General features: G+C 36.5%; 1 protein-coding gene across 3 annotated transcripts in view; it reads left to right on the forward strand.

Moving 5' to 3' along the window:
- The window catches only part of Dcc (DCC netrin 1 receptor), a 1,095,765-nt gene that overhangs the window by 1,029,321 nt on the left and 46,633 nt on the right, over positions 1-19,811 (forward strand). For all 3 annotated transcript variants that reach the window (XM_005372942.2, XM_005372943.2, XM_005372944.2), the window contains exons 24-25: positions 7,544-7,770; positions 14,139-14,255. In XM_005372942.2, the coding sequence (XP_005372999.1) occupies positions 7,544-7,770; positions 14,139-14,255 (344 nt within the window). The remainder of the gene's footprint in view (positions 1-7,543; positions 7,771-14,138; positions 14,256-19,811) is intronic.

Genomic DNA, 19,811 nt, shown 5'->3' on the forward strand with positions numbered 1-19,811 from the left:
CTCCCGGAGAACTGGCTGCCTGGGCGCAAGGCGCGGGGGGCTGAGGGAGCCTGCTCGGCCGGCTCTGAGGGCCTGCTCGCCCCGCCCGTCCCCTGGGCCTCCCTGCGCCTAGAAACTCAGACTGCAGTGTCACTGGGGTCTTTGTTCTCGCGTCCAAAAAAAAAAAAAAAGATTTAGAGGCAACCCTTGAGTTTAATTTATTTCTGTGGCAGGTTAACTTTTATATGGTGTTGCATTTTTTAAGATTGCACTAGAACACTCCAGTAGCACAATCAGTTAGGCTGCAGAACTTAGAGAGATTGCAGTATTTCAAATCTGTCAGTAGCTAGAGTACTGATCTATTGTACCCAGATGAGAACCCTCATAGAATGAGCCTAGTGATCCCAGAATCTTAAGTAACCAGTCTGGAAACCCAAGATAACTAACAATTTTTTGAGAGTGTTGGGTCCTAATAAAGGTTCAGGGAAAAAAGAACTAATTGAGTATGTATCTTAGTCTGTTTTCTGTTGCTATAACAAAATACCCAAGGCTGGATAATATATAAAGAATAGAGCTTATTTTTGGCTCATAGTTCTGGAATTTAAAAAACATGGCACCTACATTGACAAACTTCTTCCTGAGGGCCATCTGCTGCTACATGCATGGTAGAAAATCAAATCAAGTGGACATGTGTGGAAGGGAGATAACATAGCACAACAGGAAGCATAAGATGAGAAGAAACCTCATTTTGAAACAATCTGCTCTAAAGGTAATGAACCCAGTCCCATGAGAGAACTCATCTAGTCCACATAAAAACCTCACCACTTTTCAGCACTTGTTTTGGAGACCAAGTCTCAAAATGAGGCTTGATGGTGATAAACTATACCCAAGCCAGAGCAGTAAGACATTGAACAAACTCCTGGTCCAGTATTCCCAGGGAAAAAAAAATGTACAAAGTCAGAATGATGGGCCATAAGGAACCAGGTCTCTGAAGTGGATCTGAGAAGGGTACACTACAAACAGAAGGGAGGAAGCATCCAAACTATCTTGGTTAAGCTCAGCCTGGGCAATTTAGCAGCTCCTTGAGCCCAGTCTCATTTTTTTAAAAAAAGGGGTGGGCCTATAGCTCTATGCAAAAGCCAAAGGGTGGAGAGACATTTGAGTTACTTTATAATTGTTCCTAAAACACTGATGTGCTCACTAAGCTAACTAAATTCATTATACCATCTGTAGAGGTTCATTTTTAAAATTTTTGTCTCCCTCCCATTGTCATTACTCTGACAAAGTTATAGACAGTCACATAAACAGATGAATTAGATTCTTGGACAAATTTATCTGTTTCTCTACAGAGAAAATGCCAGTCTTCCCAATGTTCAAAAGTAAAATGCTGAGAAACTCTCCAATCACCTTTAAATCCCTTGATAAGACCATTAGTAAAAGCTTGAAGGTTTTAGTCTTAGAAAAAGTAAAAGCTAAGCCCTGAATATCATTTGTTTTTTTAAAATTAAGAAATGAAGGAAAGAAGAAGTGATTTCATGTGTGATGGAAGATCCACAGAAAGTGCATTTCCAGCTCCTTTTCTTTTTTGTTAACACTACACCCAAAGTTTCCTATTATTAATTTGGTGCACTTCCACACTATTTCACATCTTTCCTCAGTGACAGATCTATTGGCCTTCATCTTACTCTCTTTGTTTGCATATGTTAACAGAGATAAAGAGAAAAAGAAAAAGCTCCATCAAGCCATCACTGAGTTCTAATTGAGTTTTCCTTGGTTTCATTGAGGGCCCCCTCCCCAGCTACCCTCACCACTGTTGAGTCCTTTAGAACAAATTGAGTGATGTGGATGAAAGCAAAATCAATTCCAATCTGAAACAGAAATAAGGCTCTTTACGGAGCTCTCTGAAAATGGAGACTTTAATGTAATTAATAAGGAAGTTGGAAACACATTCATGGCTTCTTTAATATCTCTTTGTTGGAGTCTGCTGACGAATTGAATTTTTTTTCCTCTGTGATTTGCTGGTGAACTTGAATTGCATCCAAGTGGACTGAAACATTTTTATGTCCTATCAGTAATAACTTATTCAAGTTAATATACATATAAAGCTTATAACTTTAAAAATTTGTACATATATTTAATAATGATGTAGGCTACTTGATTGATTAAAAGTCTAGCGAGTAGGATTTAATTTTGATTTATAAAATAACTAACAGAAGTTGGAACCTAAATTTCAGTTCTGGTTTTACTACTTCTTTATTTAAACTAATTATGTCACCTAAGTGAAGACCTTTAATCCCTGGGTTTCAGTTTTCAAATATAAAGGACCAAATATTTTCTTTTATCACCTTTGCCTTTAAAACCCAGAAGCACCCACCCCACTCCCGCCTAACACTATTAAACTATAGAATCACACATTATCATTTTTCTTTAAAGTAACACAATAAATAAAATTTAACATTTAGTTTTTCCAACATTTTAGCTACTTTAAAAAGATTATTTTTACATATTTTCAATTAGTGAGTCTAAAGTACACTATTATAATATAGAAGAATTATGTTTTATGAAAAAAGTTGATGGGATTTTCTATGCTCTTTAATAAAGTAATAACATTTTCCTGATGAACATAAAGGTCACATGTTATGTTGCTGGAAACAGTGTAAAGATAGACAAAAAATACTCAACACTGAATGTATCTTAGAACTTCAGAAAACATGGTTATTACATTTAGACAGCAGTTACATGGTAGACACTTTACAATCTTTTCAGATCAAATGATATTTGAATGTGTAAATAAAACACAAGTTTCAGTTATTAAAAATCTCTCAATCATCCTTCTATTTGGTTTGTCATGTGTTATTTGCTCACATTCATATCTTGACAAAAATAATTATTTTCAGTACAAAAGATCAAATGTTTAAACTTTCAAATGAAATGTACAGTATTTTAAATCCTGTAGATTACTTCTAAAGGTTTTCAACTCTTTAACTTTTTTTTTTTAGTACTTACTTCACAGGGATTTTAAGTGGCAACTACTTAGGACTTTAATGCATCTTAATTCCATCTCAAAAACTACAGATTTATTTTAGTATCGAGAACTTTCCCTGAGTTTCTAACACAGGATTTTTAATTTTATGTGTAATATTTGTTAGTAGAAAAAAATAATCAATATAAAGCATGGAGAAAGAAGAGAAAATATTTCTAATTCCTAACTTATCTTTTACTACCGGTTATCATCCTTTCTGTGCAAACCCTGTGACCTCGTGAAACTTTCTTCCATGCTTGGCAGGGCCAAGTGTTCCTGCCTAAGTCTCCATGAGGTTTTAGGCAGATCTTTGACAGCTGGAATTAGTACAGAGATATTTAGAGCTATTTATTTGTCTGCCTCTTATGAACAACTTGAGTAGAGGATAGCTAAGGACATAGAACTTAATCATCTATCACAATGTGGCAAAAGAATCTAACAGTATTTTAGAACATCAGTGACATAGTCTTGAATATTAAAATAGACAGTGGACCAAGCTTGCTTCTAGGTCAAGCACATTCCCAACACACTGATTAAAAGCGAAAGAGGAAACGTACTCCTTTTAGAGTAATAAGTTATATACAAAGTAAGGAAAAGGTGGACCAATAGACAATCAATGAAGAAGTTTTCAAAAACTCGAGAATGAAAAACTCCAACTCAATTAATCTTGACATGCTCAGTATTGTGACTGGTATCATACAAAGGAATAAATCTCATTAATGTTAACTCCTGAACCAAAAATACTTCTATAGTTCCCCACAGACGTCTTGATACTATTCCAGATGTTTTATTGGAAGCAAGGCCTCCCCTGGTTTGGTTCACTCTTTTTTTTTCTCATCCTTACTTCCTTCCATGTTCCAGTGCATCCTCCTTACTCCAGCACTGCAGAAATTCCCACAAGCCAGGCCATTTTAATTCATTTCTTAAGCTCCCAAATTCTCACCCCTATTTTCATTTGTTGTACATATGTTTCTTGACACAGTCAATATTCCATAAATGTTCACTGAAAAATACCATGAAAACATAGCATAAAACATTGGACAATACTGAGCAAGTGAAGGCAATGATATGCTCTAGTATGGCTGGCAGAGCTCCATTATCCCAGAGGAGTCAGTTCAGTATGATACTGAGCATTCAGTGCCCAGGTGATGGTAAGGAGAACTGAGGGGCATAATGTGGATCATTTTTGGCTTTTTTTATTAATATATGTTTGCAGTACATAATGTTTTCATTCCTTGCAGGGAGTTGTACTGGTATATGTACATCTTAATTCCATTGTTTTATCCTCTCTCCCTTCCCTCCTTCCCTTTAACTATGATCCCCTTCTTTTTTATATAAGTTTGCATTATACATCTATTACTTGTGAGGAGTTGGTAAATGTACCTGCATCTCCAAACTAATGTCTAAAGTGATTCCATGATCACACTGACCTAGAGTGGTTATGAGAGCTTCCTGAAGAAGAGAGGCTTGAAGTGAACCTTAGCAAATAAATCATTTTTAAATAAATGGGAATGCAATGGCATTCTGGGAAGAAGTTAGAAAGATCAACAACAAAAATATGGAAATAAGTATTCAATCATACTATGAAATCTTTGCCATAGGATGAAGAGAGGAAGGCCTTAGAGGATTCTTTACCTTTGTTCAAGAATACATGGGATAGGAACTGACAAAACCCACACTAAAACGATTTTTGGAAACACAGAAATTACTGAAGCTCTGGGACATACTTCGTATTATCAGGAGGAGTTAAATATGTTGGATTGTCTTTATATAAAGAAACACAAGCTTGAGAATAAAATAAAACCAAGTGATTCACTAGACAGTGCTTTTCAACTGTTGGGTACATCAGATTCCCCTGGAGAGCGGTTAAAACAGAAATCACTCCCCATCCCCTGTCTCCACATTTCTGATTTAATAGTTCTGAGATGGAACCTGGGAGTGTGTGTTCTTGATAAGTTCCCAGGTGTTACTGGTGCCTCCCATGGAGGGGCCATACTTTGGGAATCACTGTACTAAGAGCATCTTCAAGCACATTTTGAAGATTCTAATGGTGAAACAGGAGCTGAACAGTGCAGTACAGGAGCTGAACAGGGGCAGTCAGTACATGAGAGAACCAGCAGATGGGCAGAATGTCAGGGTGACAGCTGTTTCTATAAGGTTTTAAGACAAATTTCAGACAATTTAGTTTTGAGCACTTGTTAGTTTTATTACACACCTGCTACAGATGCCTAAAGGAGGGGTCTCTCCAAGGGCAAAGATTTCTCTCTTAAAAAGAGAGATTATAGGGACAAAAAGTGTTTAGATGGTCATGATAGCATATATACTAAAAGGAAACGAAGTCTATTAAGGGATCTTTAGATTCTTTACTGGTAGCTGGATGAGTGAGTAGCTTCTTAGCTGAGGTCTTGATCTGATTAAAATCTGTCAGAAACATGCGTCTGCATTCTCTCAGATATAATCATTTCTTCCCAAATGAGTAACAAAAACATAAAGCTTCTTCCTCAGCTCAGGTTTGAAACTTTGTTTAAAATATATGACACCTAGGGATGCTGGGTCCTGGAGGCATGGAGAAATTAATGAAAAGGCAAAGGAGGAGGGAAGGAAGGAAGGAAGGAAAGAAGGAAGAAAGGGAGGGAGGGAGGAAGGGAGAGGGAGGAAGGGAAGGAGGGTAAACCAAAATTCATAATTACTGGTTTGAAAAGATTTTGAGTACATTTTTTAATGTAGCCTATTTAAATATTGAGTTACCCTCAAAAAGAAATCTGACTGTGTTGCCCTGGATATGGGAACTGATACTTCTCTGGAGGTAGTTACACTATGCTGGGGTTGTTATTTAGCACTTTGATTTTGTAGAAAGAGGGATAGCATGGTAAAACCTCCAAGTTTGAAAGCAAAGTTAAATTCTTCCATACCATTACCAGGTTTAAATTACACAAAAAGCTTTCTGCTAATTTCAGGACAGTTCAAGAGCACAGGTGAAGTGTAAGGAAATGAAGCAGGGAATGGATGGTTAGCAGTGAGTTGTGTGAAAACAGGAGAATTATCTAGGAGTTATTTCATACCATTGCCTAGAGACAGTGCAGATGTGCTGGCAGAATATCAGCAAAAGTCAGGTAGGTGTTGGGGAAATGTTAGAGCAGAGAAAACACTTTGTTGTCAGAGCAGAGAAAACGCTTTGTTTCTGTCAAAATAAATATTTAATGGAGAGTTCTTTGTTTCCCAGTCTCATCAGTATGCTTCAAAAAACATGGAAAAGAATATTGGGAAACTCGACAAATTGCAACACCAAACATTTATTAGTTGCCAAATATTTACAGAGTTTCTTATTCAACAATTTGAAAAGCAGAGTCATTTACCAAGTGGCTACCAAGAGTAGCCTGAGTCACTTAGCAACCGTAGAAAGTTACCACCCTTACAAATGAGGAATGTGAGAACAGGCTTCTTGGAGAGCCTGTAAAGCTAGAGTTTAACTGTTTGCAGTCTGTCTCAGAAGAAGCATTATTTTATGGAAAAAATAATAACCTGAAGTTGCAAGAGAAGATTAAAAACCATAAGACTGTGGGGCAGGCATCAAAAACTATTTCTGCAAAGGGTTAATTAATGCAATTTGTCTAGGATTTTCAAGCTCTACTCCCTCCATCATAACTACACAATGTTGCCATCTCAGTGCAAAAACAAAGAAACTTAGCCTTGTTCTAGTGAAACTTTATTTATAAAAACGGGCTGTGGGTAGATTTGGCCTTCCAGCCATAATTCCACGACTCCCTGCTATAAGGTGGCTAGCATAACCATCGTGCTTCTTAATGTGTAGAAAGTTGCTGAATTTTACTAGCCCCAAAATGAGATCATCACTGAAAAAGTAATATTTTGGTTGCTAATCCTCAAGTGAATATGGGACATTTGAAGCACATTTCCAAAACATGGATCTTTCTCTTCAGTTTTCAATGGACAGGACAAATCTCACTGTGGTTGAATCCGGGAACTTACTGACTCTAAGGCAAAAGAGTTTCATACCCCTAAAAATGTCCTCATGCAGTCTTTTATTTTCAAATAGCCAGAATCCCACTTGCACATTAAATTACACAGCTGAAGTATAGACTTTCTTCTAAGCCCCAATCTTAGCTGTTGGCTCACATTCTAGCCTTTTTATTTCAATTTGCTCTTTCAAAGCAGCTCCTTCATTTATCTCCTAAACAGATGTTGCAGTCAGGTACCTTATGCCCAGCTCCAAAGATTGGCATATGGCTCCATCTAACCCACTGTCACCTTCTGCATGAATCTGCAGCTTGTGAAGCCGGAGTAAGAAGCTTGCTGGCAGACAGCCGAGGCCCTGGGGATTCAGCACTGCATCTCTTATAATGTGGTGAAGCTCCAGGGGAGAGGAGGAAGGCAGCCAAGATTAGGCTGCCAATTTGGGGGTTTTAGGGCATTCCTGTGGGAGTCCTTCTGTTCCCTTCCCTGTATCCAACTTGAATTGACTGAGGAGAGGAAAGAAGGACTACTGAATAGAAGTGTTCACATTTGCCTTCTAACTTTCCATAGGAAACGGGCCACCCACAGTGTGGGCAAAAGGAAGGGCAGCCAGAAGGACCTCCGGCCCCCTGATCTTTGGATCCATCATGAAGAAATGGAGATGAAAAATATTGAGAAGCCATCAGGCACTGACCCTGCAGCGAGGGACTCCCCCATCCAAAGTTGCCAAGACCTCACACCAGTCAGCCACAGCCAGTCCGAAACCCAACTGGGGAGCAAAAGCACCTCTCATTCTGGTAATTATCATCCCCCTGACATGGGGGTGGGGGTTGGGGGAGAACCCTGGAGCCAGTTTTCCATTCCTTCTGTTATGGAGATAACTTCCCATGCTATTAATCAATAATTTAAATAATATGCTATAAATTTGGTTGATTAACCAGTTACATGTATTATTGTCATTCATCCCATTGCGTGATTTTTTAAAATAATTTTGATAATTACTTAAAGTTCTATTAGGATTAATACATTTGGGAAATATTGAAATGAGAAGCCAAAATGAACTGGTAGCTTTCGTGAAATCTTGAACAAAAGTTTTGATCAGGGCGATCAAGTTTAATGCTACCTGTATATTTTTTTTTCCAGTTTTGAATCTCTATAGATAATTAGAAGTTTATTCTAAATATTGGCAATACTTTAAAAGGAAACTCAGATCAGGGCCACCTGAAGTATGAAAAAATAATCTGTTATTTGGGCCTCCATTACCATGGGGAGTAATTTTAGCAATCAATCACTTTATGTGCCCACTAATTTGATAGTATAAAAGTTCTTGATGTGCAAAAGGATCTGAAAGAAAAAGGCTCTTGTCCAGTGAATTAGTTCAAAATAGCCAGTATCTAGGAGTCACTAAGAATTCTACAAAATGGTCATGTATCACTGTCTCTTGGCATTCATATTATCTAAGTGCCTAAGGGAAGTAGAATAATCACTCAAATATCAGAAATCCCTTGAACTACTTGTGATTATAGAATGAGTATTCTTTTTTATTTTAAAGAGAATAATAAAAAAAAGAACAATAGCAAAATACCAACAACATAGACAAAAACAAAACCAAGCAAGAACAATAAATATGACACAGGGTTTCAGAACAAAGTGATAGGAATCAACAGTGGCTGTTACATTACATATTGTTATCTTCAATGTAGTTGCTTAGATTACCAGATGTAGGAATGCAACTGGGATGAGGGAATGGTGAAAAAGAAAGGAAGAAGGGAAATTATATATATATATATATATATATATATATATATATATATATACACACATATAGAAGGATAATTGGGACAACTGTACTGGATGAGGTCTAATGGTTTATTGAAAGGAACAGTTAATGCCTAATTTTTTTTTGACCAATTTTGCATGCTTATATCTGGTAATTTGAACAACTAATTTGAAGACAACAATATGCAATAGAACAACTATTGGTGAATTCCTATCATCTTGTTTAGTGAAACTGTATTGTTTCCAATGTGTTTTTTGTTTTGTTTTGTTTTTATTTTTTCTTTTCTTTTAATGATTTGAGTAGTTACTCTTTTTAAACCAAATTAAAATATTTTAATTATTTGTAGAACTCGTTTAATGGGCTTTGTCAATTTTAAATTGCATAAACAAGGACTTTCATTACTAATTTTCAGCAATGCATTGTTGAATATTCCTTTCCTAGCCTTTAAATGATTTCTCAAACAGATTCTGTAATTTTTCTTTCACTTTATTCTCTTTAAAATAAAAATGTTGTATTGAAAACAGTAATACAAAATTTAAATTAAAATGTTCCTGCCTCCTGGGTGGCTAGATTTTTGTGCTTGGAACTGGGAGTTACACCTGGGAGAGGTGGTATTATAGCAGAATAGTAAATTCAGTATGTTTCAGAGACACCTCACCATCTTTTTTTCCCTTACCTCTCTAGTCCTTCTAGGCCTATTATAGGAAAAGGATGTGGTGAAGAGGAGGTTATGGAGAAAATAAAGGATTCTTAGAGGTCCTTTTCTGCTTTCTGGCCCTGAGGGGTAGCTCCTGAGTAGCATCCAAATTCTGAGTCTCTCAGGAAGCACAAGGATGAATTCTTCACACAACCCTATGGCATTCCTCCACTGCCCCATTCTATGCTGTGAGACACCAGATCAGAATTAATAACCTCTTAGCAAGCATAGCTCTTCCTATCAATCTCACAGGGCTTCTGGTGGGTTATGGAACGTGACCTGTTGCAAGAAGAAGACTCAAGTTTGACCAACTTTCCACATGCTACTCAACTTATGACAAATTCCTATATTTTTTCCAGGCCCAGTGGTAAGAGTCTATATTCTGCCACTAGTCCTCTCTTGCCTTCATCTCTTCAATTGCCTTTCTTTCTGTTTAGATGGATAAGGTAGACCAGCAAGCCCTCTTTCTGCTCCTTAAGCAGGCTTCCACCTGAAAAGTAAATCATTTTTATAGGTGATTTGTCTTGTGGCCTCATTTTTAACTGGACACCAGTAGGCAGAAATAACCTCTCACTGGAAGACATTAATTGGAATAAGATTGCCTCTCTGCCTTCAGAGAGTTTGTCAGTAACACCTATGATACTTCTTGTACATTTTCTCTTTTTCTTTTATTTTCTCAGATAACAGGTGGGGGCACTCGTACTAGTTTTGATATCTTACAAGAAGTCCTAAAACAATTTTAAACCCAAATTATGGATGTTTTCTTTAGAATGAGAGGAGGTTTGTCTATATTTGCTTAAATTTGGGGACCTAGTTGGCTACTTTGTAGTAACAGGTAAAGTTGCCCTCAAAACCCAACAAAATATATCTTGCATTACATTGTGTGTCTGTGTGTTCTTAAAGAATAAATATCAACATCTGTAAACATCATTAACAAGAAGCATTGTAATTAATGATGGGTTTCTGAGTGGGCAATAATTATGAAAGAAAAGGTTTCTCAATGTTAAGACCTATGGGAGGCATTTTCATACATTACATTAACCTTTACAATATATTCTGAGATCAGTATTATCATCTTGCTTACAAAAGCAATAAAGCAACTAAAATTAAGATACTTTAGCTAACATACTCAAGATCTTAAGTTTGTATTGGCCATCCAGGACTTAAAATCCCTCTAACCAAATCTATGCTTTGGTGATCTAATTCCTATTAACTTATGTAATACTTCTATAGATAAGCTTATCATGTTTTCTGCCCATTAAATTAGTTCCTTTATTAATCCAGAATTATTTTTTACAATATTTATACCTAGTTATGGAAAAGAAAATTGAACAATAGCTTAAATTTTTAATGAAGTAACTTTTTTTTTTACCCATTTCATCCTTTCTTCTTATACCTAGTATTCAAGCTAGTTAAACAAAATCTACCTTATTACCTAACCACTACAATAGAGCACTCTACTGAAACAACCAGGAACTGAGGTGAAAAAAATTATCACTTCATGAGATATCTCTTCTACATGTAGTAGATTTCAAAATGCCTCTCTGCACTTAAATACAATAGATAAAGACAAGAGTTCATCTCCATGATTTATAGATAGAATTTGCTTTCTTGAAATGAATTCCTAGTATGAGTCTACTGCAGCAAAATAGCAGGACTGGTCCCTCACTTCTGTTTGTGAAGCATGAACAAGTGAATGTTAACATTTTTGTATTTGGTAGTATTTGATTTTTTTGTGTAAAAATAAAAGATGTTCTGTCTAGCAAATAACATCTTTGAAAAGACTACATAATACATGGTGACCAATATTACTGGAAACTAACTTTATGTGTGCTTTTTTTTAACTTCTTTACGTAATTGCTACATATTTTGTTTAAATTTCCCAAACCCATTTGGAACAATAGTGATTAATATTAGGTAGCCTCCTTAAGATACAAACCAACCAGGCATAGTGATGTATGTTTAGTAGCTGAGCACTCTGGTATGATTACTGCGAATTTGAGCCCCACCTGGGTAATTTACTAACTTAACTAAACACTTTGGCTAAATAAAGAATTTGAAAAAGTAGAGATTGGGGTACACCTAAGTTAAAGGCCATGGATTCAATCCCCAGTACCAGAAAAAGAAAATTCCTTTTTAAAGGCTGAGCATGTAGCTTAGTATGATGGCTCTGGTTTAGAAAAACATAGCAGAAAACCAGAAAGTGTTACTACCTGCTATAGTTTGTAAAATTGTTACCTAAGTACATGTGTTGAAAAGGCTTGGTCCCAGCCCATGGTGTCTATTAGGCAGTAGTGCCTAGTGGAACTACTGCTAATGCAAGGTCTTTGGGTCATAGGCAGCTTGCCCTCAAAGGAGAGTTTGGACATAGGCCCTTCCTCACTTTCCTTCGCTTCTCAGGTGGGAGGTGAGCAACTGTGCTCTATCACATGCTTCTGTCATAGGCCAAAAGCAACAGAGACAACCAATCATAGACCATAACCTCCAAACCCGTGAGCCAAAATAACACCTCTTCATGAGTTCATTATCTCAAGTATTGTTATGTTGTGGAAAACAGGTTACCACACTTTTTCAGACAGCTAAGGAACCAAGAATATACTCTGGAGAGGCAGAGAAAAATTTTTATTTGGCTAGCTTGACTCAGAGAAGCTCATGTTTCGTAACTTCTGAGACCCAAAGATAGTGTCACAAAGGTTTTTATGAAGTTTGTGGTGGGGCTGAGAGCTCAAAAACGACAGGTTTATAACTCTAGCCATCCCGTCCTACCTGCCTCACTCAGGTAAGGAATCTAACCTGTCCCCTTTGTGGCATGGACTGGCACCACAATTAGGGAGTGCAGACCTGGTACAGGAGAGGGAATGAGGAAGAGGAGAAGGGAGTCAGAGAACTGTGAACCCCCATTAGCATATAGAAAGTGTACACAGGGGGAGGAAGGAGCAGGGGATGTGCTCCATGTGGGCAGAAACTACTGGGATTCCCCAAGACAGAGGATGGCCCTTTAAACAGGCCAATTCCTTCTTCAGTTATACTGATGTAAATTTCACTGGCACACTTCCAAAAAGTTTTATGCTTCAAAAATAGTAACAGGAAAACAATTTTGTTCAGGTTTGCAATGAACTCATATAATACCAGATAGAGTCCATTCTCCAAAAAAAAAAACTAATTTTCAAACTTGAAAATATTCAACAATATCAAATGTCTTAGAAACTATGTCACAATTACTATAGTTGGATCTAAAATTTTTCTGAGGAAAAAGTTTTTGTCAGATGGTGTTCAAATTATTATATACATTGTCAAATATAATTTAAGAACCTGAATAGGAGAAAGGACTTAATTTAGTTTTTATTCTTTCTGTTGTTTACTCTTTGGTCCTAGTTTTTTCAAAATTCCTTTTCATTACAGTATTAACTTTTTTAGATACTATATCTTCTGTATAAAAATAATTTTCCTTCCCATTTTTTTCTGATGCTGCCATTTAAAAACTCATATACTTTTAAGTGCTTTGGTACTCTAGGAAACATTTTTAGTGTTGTTACAGCTGGAGGGTGCTTTCTGTTTTGGATTATTTTCAGTCAATCCTGGAATACCTGTTCTTTCCTCATCTCTGTGTAGTTTCTTATAGATGGATACCCAGCCTTCCACAAAGACTTTAGGACACATGCTTGGAATTAGTTTGCTAGAAAGTATTATTTCTTTTTTCACTTAAGAGTAAGAATATTATTTTTAGATGCATTTGTGTGCTTTTTGCAAAATGTATACAGATTCTGATTTAGGTAGCCGCCATTATCTCACCTTCATGGAGGTTTTGGTTTGCATTATTCTACATTTTAATTATGATTTTAATTTAAAAAGGATGTATGCATATGACACAGATAAGTTCAATAAGCTAAAAGGTTTTATCCCAAAGTATAAAAAAGATGTGTGAACTTTCTAAACAGATATTCAGTATGTATGTACCTGATGTGCATGTATATGTCTATAGAGACTCATGTGTAGGCATAGTATGATTTTACATGTACAGTACACAAATGAACACAGAGAATACACACTATTCAGAAATTCAATTATTTTCTTAGCATGTAATATCATTAACTTTTCGATCTGTATATATCATTCTTTCTCTTTTTTTCAGTGGCTCTTTGTATGACATTTTATGGAAACATGTTAAACTTTTATAAACATAACCATCTTTATTTTTTAATTGTTATTCATTTCTCATATTTTCAGTGAGTAAGTATCTATGAGCCTAGCACAGTAATTGCTTAGATTTCAGTAAATAATACAAAGTAATGTTAAGTAGCTATTAAAAATATCACTAACATTTATTCACAGGTAAAGATGTTCATGCCATTTTTATAAGCAAGTTAAAATATAGTGCACATCAAATAATATCGCTTTTGAAAAACATCAATGTATACATTCCTGCTATTACATATACATACATATGAAGCAATGATAAGCATCAAACCATAAATTATGGTTCTTTCTCAGTAATGAGCTGATGGTCAATTTCCTTAATGCTTGCACTGTGGAAATGTATTGTTTGGAAGAAAGTAAATACTATACTATCATTGAAAACATCTATAATTTTAACATTAGCAAGGCTTTTGAATGCCTGGCTGAAAAATGAAATGTTGCATCTGTGAAGAAGGTATGTTTCCCATAACAATTCTTATTTCTTTTTTTAGGTCAAGACACTGAGGAAGCAGGCAGCTCCATGTCCACACTGGAGAGGTCACTGGCTGCACGACGAGCTACTCGGGCTAAGCTCATGATTCCCATGGAAGCTCAGTCCAACAATCCTGGTGAGTGAAGCTTAGAGACACAATGAAGAAATTAAATGCTTTTTGTTTGTGTTTGTTTTGCAAAATACCAAAGTATCAGAAATAATTAGGATTTTCACTGAACTTTCTAGGCAAATAAAAATAATGGCTAAAATCACACATTTCTAATCAGAAGTTCATAATGTTTACTCCGTTCTTGTATTTTTGCATACAGTTGAATTTCTGTTAGCAAATAGAATGTTATATATTGAAGAAATCATAGATATGTGACTTTATGCAAAAGGAGCTAAAATTTCTCAGTATTATTGATTCTATTCAAATGACCACCTTTGTAGTTTGGGTTTTTTTTACTTCTTTACTAGGTTCAACCTTTATTCTTAAATAATCTAGCTCCTTTGAAGTGAGCGTTGTCAGACATTTACTCACACCCGCCTCTTTGTCAAAGGTTTCTGTCATCTTCCACATTTGCTGATGATATTAGCGTCTAGGGATCACTTCCTTTCCAATTATCTCCATGATCAATCTTGGTAATTACACTATTCATACAGGTAATCCATCTGATACTCTGGACTGTTAGTTCCTTTGTTACCTGCAATGACATTGGCTCCTTCCCACCTCACTCCATCAATTCCATGTCTACCAAACCAATACAGTGTTACTTTCTATCATCCTTCTTTGTATCACCTTACTTTTAGATTTCTGCTCACTTATTTCATTGCCCCCTTGCCAACAGTTCTTAATCCCTTTAGGGCCTCCACTTCACTAACTGGACCACCCTCTCCCTGTGTTCCATCTCTCTCATGTCCTCATTTGCCTTTAAACTCAAATTAGAATCAACAATTGTTTATTATCTTCTGTCTCACCTCCCTTCGTCCTCACTCCCCATCTTACTCAACCTTAAAGAAAAAAAAGGTTTAACTGTGTTTGAATTAGCAACTCCACCAATTCTTACCTTGTACCTCCCTAGCCAAAGGTGTCTGGAGAAGACCTCAAAGCCTGCTCACTGGGGATGTATGACAACAAGCACAATGGTAGATCTCATATGTTTGGAAAATGCCACTGCATTTCTTTAGTAGTTCACCGTTTCATTTTATAAGGTGAATATCTTCTGTTTATTCTGACTTTTCAGATTTCAATACCTCTTAGCATCCACCGTTCTTATGGACTGTTTTTCCTGTTTATCATCAAGGAAAGAGAAGCTTTCCTAAAATAGCATTCTTATCTTTGTATTAGATCTAGTTGACCTGTCTATGCTCCTCTCTGAGGATCTTACTTCTGTCCCATCTCACTCACTTAAGCACTCCTAAACTGTCCTTTCCCTTGCATGCAGCACTAATACTTCCTCCTTAATAATCACTATTCTGCCTTAGCTCTATAGAGTTTTAAAGCACTTGCTTGGTACCGCATTTCCCTCCATGTAGAGTTCTTTTCCTTGTTTTTACTGAAAAATCTAAGTTGTCTGTACTTACTTTCTCATCTTTGTAATCTCCGTGAGTTTCAGTGAGATTTTCACAATCACTCATGGCTGCCAATGTTATCAGTATCTCTAGACATCAGATAATGTGATCAAATCTGTCTCTCAGCAAAATTTGTCATAGAGTCTCATTATTTTTTTTCAAAGACTTTCTTCCTTTGGCTTGTAACATTCTAAAGGTCTCCAGCTTCCTTGCTTCCCATGGGCTACTCCTCCTCAGAATCCTTTACTTCCTCCCATTGGTTTTACTCATCTCTTAAGAGTACCAGAGTTTCCCTGAGGAGCAGGATTTAGACTTCCTCTCTTTCTGTCTACCCTAGCAGCATAGATAGTGTCATATAGAAATAGTGGCTTAATGTTATCTAAATGCTGATGCATCCCAAACTGTATCTCTATGTTTACCTTTTCCCAGAGTCCATATTAACTTTTAATCCTCTGTCAACTCAGCCTCTCCAAATGGCTAATCTGCGTGCCAGCTATGTTCAAAATCGCAGATATGCTTTTGCATAATCCCCTACCCCATCTCCAAATCTAACCATTGTGCCACTTTTCTCATTTCAAGAAATGGTGCCACTGTTAATTCGCTTACTCTGATCAGAAGCTCTCATTTCATGCTTCCTTATGATTTCCCCCCCTCCCAAATCCAACCTTTCACTAAGTCCTATACCTCCTGGTTTCAAAATTTGAACCAAATTAGAGCACTCCTTTGAGTGTTTACTGCTTAGCCTTAGCCAAGTGATCACCATCTCTTACAGAGTACTAGACCATGGTAATTTACTTATACCTAGTCTCTTCTTTAGCTCTAGGAACTACAGTCAGTTAGCTGTGTTACAGCCTTCCAGTATATGTAATCCAATGTGTTACCTTTCTGTGACTTCTTCTTCCACATAGAGCAGTGATGTTGTACAAGGCCCCATGTGATGTACCTCTCTGCTTAGCTCTCACCTCACTTCCTGATACTTTTTGCTATAATCTGTTTACAGCCAAGTACCCTCCCTCCTCTCCATTCCTTGGATAGAACCTTCCACCTCAGGGACTCTACACTTGCTGTTCTCTTTGCCTGGAATCTCTTTTTTCATATATTTACATGGCTCATCCTCCAAGTCATGCAAGTTTCTTTTTAGTTGGCATCTTCAGAAGCAGGTCTTCCCTGACCACTACCTAAGAGAGCATCTCTGGTCTGTCTGCCCTTCTTATTCTACTTCATTTTTTTAATGGCTACCACTATCCAACTTGCATTTTATACCTATTCTTTATTTACTTTCCATGTTTTAATATAATCTCTTTGAAGGTAGGTATTTTGCTTGTTTTGATCACTTTGTGTCCCCAGGACCCAGAACAGCACCTGGCACCTGGATGGCATTTACAATGAATGCCAACTGTTCATCTCATGAAGAAGACACGATTATTATGCCAGACTCACTGATGAGGGACCAGAGGCTTGGAGAGATTAAGTCACTACCTTTTAGTTGCACAGAAAGTAAAACTTACAGCCAAAATTTGGACTCTGAAATGTGATTTTAGTTCTGCACGCTTTGTCATTATCCCAGCTGTAATACTTAGCATTACGCTGTTGTCCTTTACCTGTGATTGCTTTCACTACACGGAGATACTATGCCCTCAGCGGCCTCCCCCAGCCACATTCCTCTCTTATCTCAATTCTACCTGCACCAATCTTCTACAGCTTTCTCTTCAAAAACAACTGCGACTCAGTATCTTTGCAGGACCTCTCTTTCCCCTATGCGACTGCCTCGTTCAACAGGTTCCCCTATCCTATTGATTTTTCTTTCACAGTGTCTTTTCAATCCTGAGCTATCCACTTACCCTAAGATTTTCTTCTGTTCTTTATACTCATATATGAACTGCCAAGATAACCCCATAACTAGTTTTTCTGTCTCTACTATCTTTCAGGTATTATGTATTTTAATTGCAATATCTCTTCTTTGAACAACTTACCATGGTGTTGTACTTCATAAATTTATCCAGTGGTTCCTATTGTTTATCAAGATAAAATAAAACAAGTTTTAAAAAACCACTACAACCTCTTCAGCAGAGCAGAGGAAAATCCAGTTTCTTACACCTAGGCCTTATATTTCCCCCAACTCTTGCCAAGTCCACAGATATATTAATTGTGGCCTAATTGTCAGTCCACCAATGCGCACTGTCCTTCACTTGTCTTTCCCTCTACACACTTCACTTTTGCAATGACTCGGTGGAAGTCCAGCCTAACGACATTTCCTGGCTTTCCTCCATCTAGATATGGTGACTCCCCTTTTACATATTTGAATAACAGTATTTTATTCCACTCTTGTGGTTTTTATGTACTGCCTTATATACTCAGGTATTCAATTCCAAATATTTCCTCTTCTAACTGGTTGTGAATTACTTCATAATAGAGTGGTGATGTATGCAATTCATCTTTGTTCACATATTGCATAACTTGGTACCTAGGACAAAACTGGTGCTTGCTAAATACCTACGAGATGAATGAATAAGTAAGTAGGTATATTATAAGAATGCCTTTCTGTGTTTGTGACACATCAGCTTTTGAGGATTTTTTATAATCAGAGATAGAATGTCTTCTTAATCTTTTTGATATATTAAAGTCAGTTAAAATTGTTTTCATTAAACATTAAAAATGGTTTAGAAATAACAGTGAAATGCAATCTAACAAGTACTGAGAACTTTTAAACATCATTCATTTGGTAAATGTCTTGCTACTTATTATTTCATTTAATCCTCATAACATTATCCTGTCTTTATTCCATCTAGGTATAATGATTCCCCTTTTTCATATGTCAGTAACAGTATTTTATTTTACTTTTGTGGCTTTTATGTACTTTCTTATATATCCAGGTATTCAAGCCCAAATATTTCCATAGCTAGTCATTCTCTCTCCAGTATCTTCTCAGTATTGTGTGTCATACTTGTAAGATTTCTTCCTTAAACAAGTACACCATGGTATTGCACTCCGTAAATTTATGTAGGGGTTCCTATTGTCTATCAAAATAAAATAAAACAAATAAGAAAAACACACAACCTAGATACTGTAATAAGTTGTCCTTATTATTTGCTTGAGATATGGATCTTGGACTGCTTAAGCGACTCATTCAGAATATACCTGGGTGTCCTCTGAAGATTGAAGTTACACAGCTTTCAAAGATAAAGAGGGCTTCTGTGCCTTCTCTTATTCATAACTTTATTTTAAAATGATTTTTCAAAGTAGCATTTCTATCTTACAAACATGGAAAGTAAGGAACTGAGAGTCTGAACCCAAAGCCTGTGCTCATTCTGTCCTCTTACTGTGCTACCTCATATTCTCATCAGAGCTCTGAAGGTCTTTATGCCTAATGTAACAAACCGTGTCTTATTCATAGTGTCTCATTCTACATGAACAGAGCCCATAAAATGGCCATCACTTGAATTTTCTTTAAATTATGAAATAATTCATGTACATGATTTTGAATTGCTACATAGTTAGAATAAAATTTATTCTAACCAGGTTATTCTATTCTATTCTATTCTATTCTATTCTATTCTATTCTATTCTATTCTATTCTATTCTAAAATATAATACACACACACAAACAATGGTACCTCAGTTCGTGAACTTCTTTCATTCCATGACTCTGGGCAGTAGGCACTTGTGCTGCTAAGCTATATCCCCAGCCAGTACCATGACTCTGGGGAAGATGACTGTATTCAGGTTCCTGCAGAAACAATGGCTGTGGTCATGTTCATCACTCAATGTAGAGTTTGTATAGAGAAGCCAAATTTTGCCAAACATTTCTGTTCAGGAACCAAACTGTTCCTGAACAGAAGCATTTGTGAACCAAGACACTTCTGTAAAATGTTCACCAAAAGACACATCCAAGGGTGTGTATGTTGTATGTCATAGTGTATCTTTGTTACAGTGAATGATAGTGTATTCTTCTAATGGAAAAGCATGGAACCATAAAATTGAACGAACTAGAATTACAAAGCACAAAGTAAAAAATATCTCAGATATAATGTCACAAGACAAAAATAAGTAGGTCTCTATTATTCAACTTATGTAAAGTTCTAAGACAGACAAAATGATCTATTGTGTTAGAATATTAAAA

Source organism: Chinchilla lanigera, unplaced genomic scaffold (genome assembly GCF_000276665.1).
Source record: "Chinchilla lanigera isolate Chin_1 unplaced genomic scaffold, ChiLan1.0 scaffold00001, whole genome shotgun sequence".
In the NCBI taxonomy this organism is placed as follows: Eukaryota; Metazoa; Chordata; class Mammalia; order Rodentia; family Chinchillidae; genus Chinchilla; species Chinchilla lanigera.